This window comes from Salmo salar, unplaced genomic scaffold, assembly GCF_905237065.1.
Source record: "Salmo salar unplaced genomic scaffold, Ssal_v3.1, whole genome shotgun sequence".
In the NCBI taxonomy this organism is placed as follows: Eukaryota; Metazoa; Chordata; class Actinopteri; order Salmoniformes; family Salmonidae; genus Salmo; species Salmo salar.
In genome coordinates this window covers 181,899-193,699 of record NW_025548250.1, presented here as the reverse complement: position 1 = coordinate 193,699, position 11,801 = coordinate 181,899, and the positions used below count along the sequence as shown (strand labels likewise).

At 50.9% G+C, this 11,801-nt stretch overlaps 2 protein-coding genes across 6 annotated transcripts in view; one reads left to right on the top strand and one right to left on the bottom strand.

Annotated features, from left to right (window-relative positions):
• The window catches only part of LOC123732811 (developmentally-regulated GTP-binding protein 2), a 43,396-nt gene extending 36,551 nt beyond the window's left edge, over positions 1-6,845 (bottom strand). Inside the window, exons 1-2 of one of the 4 annotated variants that reach the window (XM_045712096.1) lie at positions 6,773-6,845; positions 4,920-5,027 (exon numbers count right to left, since the gene is read on the bottom strand). In XM_045712096.1, the coding sequence (XP_045568052.1) occupies positions 4,920-4,983 (64 nt within the window). In that variant the 5' untranslated portion in view covers positions 4,984-5,027; positions 6,773-6,845. Of the gene's footprint in view, positions 1-4,919; positions 5,047-6,461; positions 6,481-6,665 lie in introns of those variants that run through there. The other 3 variants (XM_045712098.1, XM_045712097.1, XM_045712099.1) reach the window with 3 other exon arrangements.
• A 121-nt stretch (positions 6,846-6,966) lies between these two features.
• LOC106594166 (FAD-linked sulfhydryl oxidase ALR) lies at positions 6,967-11,008 on the top strand. 2 transcript variants are annotated; one of them, XM_045712101.1, is made up of 4 exons: positions 7,043-7,251; positions 7,515-7,559; positions 9,087-9,301; positions 10,407-11,008. In XM_045712101.1, exons 1-4 carry the CDS (start codon positions 7,072-7,074, stop codon positions 10,567-10,569), a joined length of 603 nt encoding a protein of 200 aa, XP_045568057.1. In that variant the 5' UTR covers positions 7,043-7,071; the 3' UTR covers positions 10,570-11,008. The 2 variants fall into 2 exon arrangements, with proteins under 2 accessions (XP_014041008.2, XP_045568057.1); XM_014185533.2 differs by lacking the exon at positions 7,515-7,559 and having other exon boundaries at positions 6,967-7,251.
• Positions 11,009-11,801: the final 793 nt, after the last annotated feature.

Sequence of the window (11,801 nt, the reverse complement as noted above, 5' to 3'; positions counted from 1 at the left end):
ACTGACTGGCACACAGCTCAGACACCCCATCCATACCCCACAAGACATGCCACCAGAGGTCTGTTTAAACTACTGGCACACAGCTCAGACACCCATCCATACCCCACAAGACATGCCACCAGAGGTCTGTTTAAACTGACTGGCACACAGCTCAGACACCCATCCATACCCCACAAGACATGCCACCAGAGGTCTGTTTAAACTGACTGGCACACAGCTCAGACACCCCATCCATACCCCACAAGACATGCCACCAGAGGTCTGTTTAAACTGACTGGCACACAGCTCAGACACCCATACACACACACACACACACACACACACACACACGGATTCTGTACTGTAGATATGTGGTAGTGGGATAGAGGGGCCCTGAGGGAAAACACATGGATTCTGTACTGTAGATATGTGGTAGTGGAGTAGAGGGGCCCCGAGGGAAAACACATGGATTCTGTACTGTAGATATGTGGTAGTGGGGTAGAGGGGCCCTGAGGGAAAACACATGGATTCTGTACTGTTGATATGTGGTAGTGGAGTAGAGGGGCCCTGAGGGGCCCCGAGGGAAAACACATGGATTCTGTACTGTAGATATGTGGTAGTGGGGTAGAGGGGCCCTGAGGGAAAACACATGGATTCTGTACTGTAGATATGTGGTAGTGGGGTAGAGGGGCCCTGAGGGAAAACACATGGATTCTGTACTGTTGATATGTGGTAGTGGAGTAGAGGGGCCCTGAGGGGCCCCGAGGGAAAACACATGGATTCTGTGCTGTAGATATGTGGTAGTGGGATAGAGGGGCCCTGAGGGAAAACACATGGATTCTGTACTGTAGATATGTGGTAGTGGGGTAGAGGGGCCCCGAGGGAAAACACATGGATTCTGTGCTGTAGATATGTGGTAGTGGAGTAGAGGGGCCCTGAGGGCCCGAGGAAAACACATGGATTCTGTACTGTAGATATGTGGTAGTGGAGTAGAGGGGCCCCGAGGGAAAACACATGGATTCTGTGCTGTAGATATGTGGTAGTGGGGTAGAGGGGCCCTGAGGGAAAACACATGGATTCTGTGCTGTAGATATGTGGTAGTGGGGTAGAGGGGCCCCGAGGAAAACACATGGATTCTGTACTGTAGATATGTGGTAGTGGGGTAGAGGGGCCCCGAGGGAAAACACATGGATTCTGTACTGTAGATATGTGGTAGTGGGGTAGAGGGGCCCTGAGGGAAAACACATGGATTCTGTGCTGTAGATATGTGGTAGTGGAGTAGAGAGGCCCGAGGGAAAACACATGGATTCTGTACTGTAGATATGTGGTAGTGGGGTAGAGGGGCCCTGAGGGAAAACACATGGATTCTGTGCTGTAGATATGTGGTAGTGGGGTAGAGGGGCCCCGAGGGAAAACACATGGATTCTGTACTGTAGATATGTGGTAGTGGGGTAGAGGGGCCCTGAGGGAAAACACATGGATTCTGTACTGTAGATATGTGGTAGTAGAGTAGAGGGGCCCCGAGGGAAAACACATGGATTCTGTGCTGTAGATATGTGTTTTTAAATTGTATAACTGACATAATTTTGCTGGACCCCAGGAAGATTAGCTGCTTTTGGGGGATCCATAATAAAATAAATAAATGTAAAAATATACACTAATTGGTGCTCACACTCTCACTGTGACGTCAAGTTGATTCAAATGTCCTGGGTTGGACAGACCCCCACTAGCGAGGAGTGACTGATAGAGTGACTGGCTAGCTAACTAGCCGGGCCCCACTAGCGAGGCGTGACTGATAGAGTGACTGGCTAGCTAACCAGCCGGGCCCACTAGCGAGGAGTGACTGATAGAGTGACTGGCTAGCTAACTAGCCGGGCCCACTCTGGACAGACCCCACTAGCGAGGAGTGACTGATAGAGTGACTGGCTAGCTAACTAGCCGGGCCCACTCTGGACAGACCCCACTAGCGAGGAGTGACTGATAGAGTGACTGGCTAGCTAACTAGCCGGGCCCACTCTCGACAGACCCCCACTAGCGAGGCGTGACTGATAGAGTGACTGGCTAGCTAACTAGCCGGGCCCACTAGCGAGGCGTGACTGATAGAGTGACTGGCTAGCTAACTAGCCGGGCCCACTCTCGACAGACCCCACTAGCGAGGCGTGACTGATAGAGTGACTCCACTAGCGAGGCGTGACTGATAGAGTGACTCCACTAGCGAGGCGTGACTGATAGAGTGACTCCACTAGCGAGACGTGACTGATAGAGTGACTGGCTAGCTAACTAGCCGGGCCCACTCTCGACAGACCCCACTAGCGAGGCGTGACTGATAGAGTGACTGGCTAGCTAACTAGCCAGGCCCACTAGCGAGGAGTGACTGATAGAGTGACTGGCTAGCTAACTAGCAGGGCCCACTCTCTCGACAGACCCCACTAGCGAGGCGTGACTGATAGAGTGACTGGCTAGCTAACTAGCCGGGCCCACTAGCGAGGCGTGACTGATAGAGTGACTGGCTAGCTAACTAGCCGGGCCCACTAGCGAGGCGTGACTGATAGAGTGACTGGCTAGCTAACTAGCAGGGCCCACTCTCGACAGACCCCACTAGCGAGGCGTGACTGATAGAGTGACTGGCTAGCTAACTAGCCGGGCCCCACTAGCGAGGCGTGACTGATAGAGTGACTGGCTAGCTAACCAGCCGGGCCCCACTAGCGAGGCGTGACTGATAGAGTGACTGGCTAGCTAACTAGCCGGGCCCACTAGCGAGGCGTGACTGATAGAGTGACTGGCTAGCTAACTAGCCGGGCCCACTAGCGAGGCGTGACTGATAGAGTGACTGGCTAGCTAACTAGCCGGGCCCACTAGCGAGGAGTGACTGATAGAGTGACTGGCTAGCTAACTAGCCGGGCCCACTAGCGAGGCGTGACTGATAGAGTGACTGGCTAGCTAACCAGCCGGGTCCACTGGACCCCACTAGCGAGGCGTGACTGATAGAGTGACTGGCTAGCTAACTAGCCGGGCCCCACTAGCGAGGAGTGACTGATAGAGTGACTGGCTAGCTAACCAGCCGGGCCCCACTAGCGAGGAGTGACTGATAGAGTGACTGGCTAGCTAACTAGCCGGGCCCCACTAGCGAGGCGTGACTGATAGAGTGACTGGCTAGCTAACTAGCCGGGCCCACTCTCGACAGACCCCACTAGCGAGGCGTGACTGATAGAGTGACTGGCTAGCTAACCAGCCGGGCCCCACTAGCGAGGCGTGACTGATAGAGTGACTGGCTAGCTAACTAGCCGGGCCCCACTAGCGAGGAGTGACTGATAGAGTGACTGGCTAGCTAACCAGCCGGGCCCACTAGCGAGGAGTGACTGATAGAGTGACTGGCTAGCTAACCAGCCGGGCCCCACTAGCGAGGCGTGACTGATAGAGTGACTGGCTAGCTAACTAGCTGGGCCCACTAGCGAGGCGTGACTGATAGAGTGACTGGCTAGCTAACCAGCCGGGCCCCACTAGCGAGGCGTGACTGATAGAGTGACTGGCTAGCTCACTAGCCGGGCCCCACTAGCGAGGCGTGACTGATAGAGTGACTGGCTAGCTAACCAGCCGGGCCCCACTAGCGAGGAGTGACTGATAGAGTGACTGGCTAGCTAACCAGCCGGGCCCCACTAGCGAGGAGTGACTGATAGAGTGACTGGCTAGCTAACCAGCCGGGCCCCACTAGCGAGGCGTGACTGATAGAGTGACTGGCTAGCTAACTAGCCGGGCCCCACTAGCAAGGCGTGACTGATAGAGTGACTGGCTAGCTAACTAGCAGGGCCCACTCTCGACAGACCCCACTAGCGAGGCGTGACTGATAGAGTGACTGGCTAGCTAACTAGCAGGCCCCACTAGCGAGGCGTGACTGATAGAGTGACTGGCTAGCTAACCAGCCGGGCCCCACTAGCGAGGCGTGACTGATAGAGTGACTGGCTAGCTAACTAGCCGGGCCCCACTAGCGAGGAGTGACTGATAGAGTGACTGGCTAGCTAACCAGCCGGGCCCCACTAGCGAGGCGTGACTGATAGAGTGACTGGCTAGCTAACTAGCCGGGCCCCACTAGCGAGGCGTGACTGATAGAGTGACTGGCTAGCTAACTAGCAGGGCCCCACTAGCGAGGCGTGACTGATAGAGTGACTGGCTAGCTAACTAGCCGGGCCCACTAGCGAGGCGTGACTGATAGAGTGACTGGCTAGCTAACTAGCCGGGCCCCACTAGCGAGGCGTGACTGATAGAGTGACTGGCTAGCTAACTAGCCGGGCCCCACTAGCGAGGCGTGACTGATAGAGTGACTGGCTAGCTAACTAGCCGGGCCCCACTAGCGAGGAGTGACTGATAGAGTGACTGGCTAGCTAACCAGCCGGGCCCCACTAGCGAGGAGTGACTGATAGAGTGACTGGCTAGCTAACCAGCCGGGCCCCACTAGCGAGGCGTGACTGATAGAGTGACTGGCTAGCTAACCAGCCGGGCCCCACTAGCGAGGAGTGACTGATAGAGTGACTGGCTAGCTAACTAGCCGGGCCCCACTAGCGAGGAGTGACTGATAGAGTGACTGGCTAGCTAACTAGCCGGGCCCCACTAGCGAGGCGTGACTGATAGAGTGACTGGCTAGCTAACCAGCCGGGCCCCACTAGCGAGGCGTGACTGATAGAGTGACTGGCTAGCTAACTAGCCGGGCCCCACTAGCGAGGCGTGACTGATAGAGTGACTGGCTAGCTAACCAGCCGGGCCCCACTAGCGAGGAGTGACTGATAGAGTGACTGGCTATCTAACTAGCAGGGCCCCACTAGCGAGGCGTGACTGATAGAGTGACTGGCTAGCTAACTAGCCGGGCCCCACTAGCGAGGAGTGACTGATAGAGTGACTGGCTAGCTAGCTAACTCTCTCTCGACAGACACACCTCTCTGTCTTACCTTTGTTTTTCTGTGTTCGAGAGATCTCTCTCTCTATCTCTCCGATCTTCTCCAGGATACCCATGTTGGTCGCAGCGGGAAAGGTTACACTTCTGGTCTGGTTACTGCCTGGAGAGAGACAGACATCAGACTGGTTACTGCCTGGAGAGAGACAGACAGACATCAGACTGGTTACTGCCTGGAGAGAGACAGACAGACATCAGACTGGTTACTGCCTGGAGAGAGACAGACATCAGACTGGTTACTGCCTGGAGAGAGACAGACAGACATCAGACTGGTTACTGCCTGGAGAGAGACAGACATCAGACTGGTTACTGCCTGGAGAGAGACAGACAGACATCAGACTGGTTACTGCCTGGAGAGAGACAGACATTCAGACTGGTTACTGCCTGGAGAGAGACAGACATCAGACTGGTTACTGCCTGGAGAGAGACAGACAGACATCAGACTGGTTACTGCCTGGAGAGACAGACAGACATCAGACTGGTTACTGCCTGGAGAGAGACAGACAGACAGACTGGTTACTGCCTGGAGAGAGACAGACATCAGACTGGTTACTGCCTGGAGAGACAGACAGACATCAGACTGGTTACTGCCTGAGAGACAGACAGACATCAGACTGGTTACTGCCTGGAGAGAGACAGACATCAGACTGGTTACTGCCTGGAGAGAGACAGACAGACATCAGACTGGTTACTGCCTGGAGAGAGACAGACATCAGACTGGTTACTGCCTGGAGAGAGACAGACAGACATCAGACTGGTTACTGCCTGGAGAGACAGACAGACATCAGACTGGATACTGCCTGGAGAGAGACAGACAGACATCAGACTGGTTACTGCCTGGAGAGAGACAGACATCAGACTGGTTACTGCCTGGAGAGACAGACAGACATCAGACTGGTTACTGCCTGGAGAGAGACAGACAGACATCAGACTGGTTACTGCCTGGAGAGAGACAGACATCAGACTGGTTACTGCCTGGAGAGACAGACAGACATCAGACTGGTTACTGCCTGGAGAGAGACAGACATCAGACTGGTTACTGCCTGGAGAGACAGACAGACATCAGACTGATTACTGCCTGGAGAGAGACAGACATCAGACTGGTTACTGCCTGGAGAGAGACGACAGACATCAGACTGGTTACTGCCTGGAGAGAGACAGACAGACATCAGACTGGTTACTGCCTGGAGAGAGACAGACAGACATCAGACTGGTTACTGCCTGAGAGAGACAGACAGACATCAGACTGGTTACTGCCTGGAGAGAGACAGACAGACATCAGACTGGTTACTGCCTGGAGAGACAGACAGACATCAGACTGGTTACTGCCTGGAGAGAGCAGACAGACATCAGACTGGTTACTGCCTGGAGAGAGACAGACATCAGACTGGTTACTGCCTGGAGAGAGACAGACATCAGACTGGATACTGCCTGGAGAGAGACAGACAGACAGACTGGAACCAGGGGAGGCTGGTGAGGGGAGGACGGCTCATAATAACGGCTGGAACGGTGCGAATGGAAACCATGTGTTTGATACCATTCCACTCCAGCCATCACCACGAGTCCATCCTCCCGAATCGAGGTCCCACCAACATCCTGTGACTGAAACGTATCAACACCGCAATAGCCTAGCAGGCTAACTAGCCGTTAGCTTCCTGTTGTTAGAAAGACCGCGACTATAACTGGTCAATCAAATTAAAACTACACATTTAAAAACTATAAAACAAAGAAGTGAACGTACAAACACAAAACCGATCAGCCTGTAGTAATATCTAGGGGAAAAAAAAATACACTTTTAAAAAGGTTTTCGACTCTACTGCATGCATAGATAAAAATGACATCACAAACCGGAAGTGGAGGTGTTCCGTTCTCTTTTTCCCTCCGGTGGGGAACAAAAAAAACATCTAACGTTAACTACCTGGGGGGGGGAAATAGTTCCAGGTGAATTCTCTAATAGTTTACAGGAAGGACACTGTTGGAGTGGATTTACTGCCCGACATGTTTAGAGTTAATTCACACGTGTGTAGTTGGTGAACACAGAGACCGGGTGTCATAACACATGGAGGAAGAGTTATAAAGCGTTATAACGGAAGCGTCCTTTCAGCCGCGGGTTCAGGTCCAGATGACAGATCCTTCCCCGCGGTAACATGGCCGCGTCCGCCGGAGAATCATCATCCTCCTCCACCGCGGGCATCCCCATCATAACCGGCGAACCCATGGAGGACAGCACCGGTAAGGTCCCGGAACAGACCGGAGAACCGAATAAAAAGCCGTGCAGGGCTTGTACCGATTTCAAGTCGTGGATGAAGGTCCAAAAAACACCACAGGTGAGCTGTGTTCACAGGCAGCAGCCAGACGCACCGCGGAATACAGACCGCGGATTAATTCAATTTAACTCTTAACGACGACCCATAGTAAAACAGTTGTATTTATTTACTCTGTTGTCCTTGTGAACTATCGTTGTGCGTTTTCCTTTTTTTTAGACTCGCCATTATGTCATATTAGCTCATAAACACGAGGAAAGGTGTTAGTTAAATACACACGATCAGTTTATAAAATGATTTAGCCGGTGTCTCTGGACTTTCCGCAGCCGTCTGCCTGGAGTAACATCCCTGTGTTCTCCAAATCAACAAAGGTCCGTTTTTAAAGTTATTGTTTTTCATATATATATATTATATTGGTACTGGCAGCTAAACTCATCATCAACTAAATACACCATTTTCTTTATTAACTATACATGTCACGATTCCAGACGTAACAATGAACAAACAGTCTCTATTTTTCTAAGCCCATTTATCAGCTGACTTTCCCAGTATTGGTTGTCGTAGACATGAGAGAAGTGGAGGTGTTTAGTAATGTGAAGTGAACGACGGCCGGTGTTCACTAGCGGGCGGCCCGGCGCCGCGAAACACCCGCGTCCCGTTCCGGTTCAATGGAACGGAAAACGGCGAACAGCGGAGAGTTAAGCGTTTCCCTAACTTCATAAAGTTAGTTTACGAAAATCACTATTTAGCTAGCTAGCTGACTAGCTAACATTTAGCCAGCTAGCTAGCTTTATGGGCGTTTTTTACTTTAGGAGACGGTCCTGGCGCTTGCTGGACTTTCTTGGGCGCCCTGAAGCCTTCTTCACAACAATCGAACCGCTCTCCTTGAAGTTCTTGATGATCCGATAAAATGGTTGATTTTAGGGGCAATCTTACTGGCAGCAATATCCTTGCCTGTGAAGCCCTTTTTGTGCAAAGCAATGATGACGGCACGTGTTTCCTTGCAGGTAACCATGGTTGACAGAGGAAGAACAATGATTCCAATCACCACCCTCCTTTTGAAGCTTCCAGTCTGTTATATCGAACTCAATCAGCATGACAGAGTGATCTCCAGCCTTGTCCTCGTCAACACTCACACCTGTGTTAACGAGAAAATCACTGACATGATGTCAGCTGGTCCTTTTGTGGCAGGGCTGAAATGCAGTGGAAATGTTTTTTTTTGGGGGGGGATTCAGTTCATTTGCATGGCAAAGAGGGACTTTGCAATTAATTGCAATTCATCTGATCACTCTTCATAACATTCTGGAGTATATGCACATTGCCATCATACAAACTGAGGCAGCAGACTTTGTGAAAAATTAATATTTGTGTTCATTCTCTCAACTTTTGGCCACGACTGTACTGTTATCTAATAGAGGTCCTGTCTACATTTTAGTGAAGCTGAATGATGTCAGTGTGGAAAACCCACTAACTCTACATGCGTTTCATCATGTTGAATAATGATGACTTATACCCATCAGACAATTCAGTCACGGAGAATGTGTCCTGTCTTGTCTGTCTTGTCTGTTTTTCTGTCTCTCTCTCTGTGTCTCTGTCTGTCTGTCTGTCTCTCTCTCTGTCTCTCTCTGTCTGTCTGTCTGTCTGTCTCTCTCTCTCTCTCTCTCTCTCTCTGTCTGTCTGTCTGTCTCTCTCTCTCTCTCTCGTCTGTCTGTCTGTCTGTCTGTCTGTCTGTCTGTCTCGTCTGTCTGTCTGTCGTCTCTCTCTCTCTCTCTCTGTCTGTCTGTCTGTCTGTCTGTCTGTCTGTCTCTGTCTGTCTGTCTGTCTCTCTGTCTCTCTCTCTCTCTCTCTGTCTCTCTGTCCGTCCGTCCGTCCGTCCGTCCGTCCCTGTTTGTGTCCAGGCGGCCCAGGCTGAGCATGTGGAGCCCCAGCGGCGGACGGAATGTCCACTGGACAGGGAGGAGTTAGGGCGTAACACCTGGTCCTTCCTCCACACCATGGCAGCTTACTACCCAGACCAGCCCTCTCTCAGACAGCAGACGGACATGGGACAGTTCATCAACCTCTTCTCTAAGGTCTTCCCCTGCGAGGAGTGTGCTGAGGACCTGCGGACAAGGTCAGGGGTTAAAGGTCAGGGGTTAGAGGTGGCCTTGGTCTGCTAGCTGGACATCTTGGGTCAGAACTATCGACACAGAGGTCAGGGGTTAAAGGTCAGGGGTTAGAGGTGGCCTTGGTCTGCTAGCTGGACATCTAGGGTCAGCACTATGTCTATAGACACAGAGGTCAGGGGTTAAAGGTCAGGGGTTAGAGGTGGCCTTGGTCTGCTAGCTGGACATCTAGGGTCAGAACTATCGACACAGAGGTCAGGGGTTAAAGGTCAGGGGTTAGAGGTGGCCTTGGTCTGCTAGCTGGACATCTAGGGTCATCACTATGACTATAGACACAGAGGTCAGGGGTTAAAGGTCAGGGGTTAGAGGTGGCCTTGGTCTGCTAGCTGGACATCTAGGGTCAGCACTATGTCTATAGACACAGAGGTCAGGGGTTAAAGGTCAGGGGTTAGAGGTGGCCTTGGTCTGCTAGCTGGACATCTAGGGTCAGCACTATGTCTATAGACACAGAGGTCAGGGGTTAAAGGTCAGGGGTTAGAGGTGGCCTTGGTCTGCTAGCTGGACATCTAGGGTCAGCACTATGTCTATAGACACAGAGGTCAGGGGTTAAAGGTCAGGGGTTAGAGGTGGCCTTGGTCTGCTAGCTGGACATCTAGGGTCATCACTATGACTATAGACACAGAGGTCAGGGGTTAAAGGTCAGGGGTTAGAGGTGGCCTTGGTCTGCTAGCTGGACATCTAGGGTCAGCACTATGTCTATAGACACAGAGGTCAGGGGTTAAAGGTCAGGGGTTAGAGGTGGCCTTGGTCTGCTAGCTGGACATCTAGGATCAGGGGTTAAAGGTCAGGGGTTATAGGTCAGGGGTTATGTTAATGTGTGTTCCGTTGGCTGGTGCTGAGAGTTGTATTATTGGTTCTAGTGGGTTAAGGTCACAGATGACTGGCAGTAGATACCGATCCACTTCCTGTCCCCAACTAGACACCCAGGAGTCGCATCGCGTCAATCAATCAATCAATCAATGGTTGCCAAGACGTCCGTGATGTAGTCGGGCGGGGGGGAACTGCACCACTAAGTGTTTTATTAACTAACGACGTCACTTCCTGTTTCCTCAGGCTGAAGACCAATCAGCCCGACGCCAGCAGCCGCCGCGCCCTCTCCCAGTGGCTGTGCGGCGTCCATAACGACGTGAACGCTCGGCTGGGGAAGCGGCGGTTTGACTGTTCCCGCGTGGATGAGAGGTGGCGGGACGGGTGGAAAGACGGGAGCTGTGACTGAATCGATCCATTGACCTGATCGATTACTATACCTGCTGACCTGATCGATTACTATACCTGCTGACCTGATCGATTACTATACCTGCTGACTGATTGATTACTATACCTGCTGACCTGATCGATTACTATACCTGCTGACCTGATCGATTACTATACCTGCTGACCTGATCGATTACTATACCAGGGATCACTGTCAATCTGTGGTTCAGAGCCTTCAGACAGTATTCACACCCCTGGACTTAATTCGACACATTTTGTGTTGTGTTACTGCCTGAATTCAAAATGGATACCCCCTTCATGACATCGCAATACCCCTTCATGACATCGCAATACCCCCTTCATGACATCACAATACCCCCTTCATGACATCACAATACCCCCTTCATGACATCACAATACCCCCTTCATGACAAAAGTGAAAACAGGTTTATTTTATTTTATCAAATGTATTGAAAATGAAATACAGAAATATCTAATTTTACATAAGTATTCACACCCCAGAGTCAATACATGTTAGAATCACCTTTGGCAGCGATTACAGCTGTGAGTCTTTCTGGGTAAATCTCTAAGAGCCAATCCACACCTATTGCACAATTTTGTACATTTATATTTTTTGCTTTTTGTCTTTGGAATACTCCATTCTGGTGGGCAGCAGACTGACCGGTTTTCCTCTCGTCTGTATTCTATTTTTTTTTTATCCCTAGTCCTTGCATTCATTAATCTTATTTTTATGTTGTGTTGGATTTCCCTAACAAAACACTTTGTATTCAGACAATAAATTCTTGCCAATTTTTTGTTGTTTTACTTTAGTGCCTTTTTGCGAACAGGATGCATGTTTTGGAGTATTAATATTCTGTAGAGGCTTCCTTCTTTTCGCTCTGTCGTTTAGGTTTTGTATTGTGAGTAACTACAATGTTGTTGATCCATCCTAATTTATCCTCTTATCAGCAATGCCATCGGCCTCATGGTGAAATCCCTGAGCAGTTTCCTTCCTCTCCGTTAACTGAGTTAGGAGGGACGCCTCTATCTTTGTAGTGACCGGGTGTATTGATGCACCATCCAAAGTGTAATCAATAACTTCACTATGCTCAAAGGTTTGATTCTGTGTTTGAAATTCACTGCTCAACGTGAGGGACCTTCCAGATAATTGTATGTGTGGGGTACAGAGAGGAGGGAGTCATTCAACTATGATGTAAAACACTATATACACACAGTATTATTGAGACACAGAGA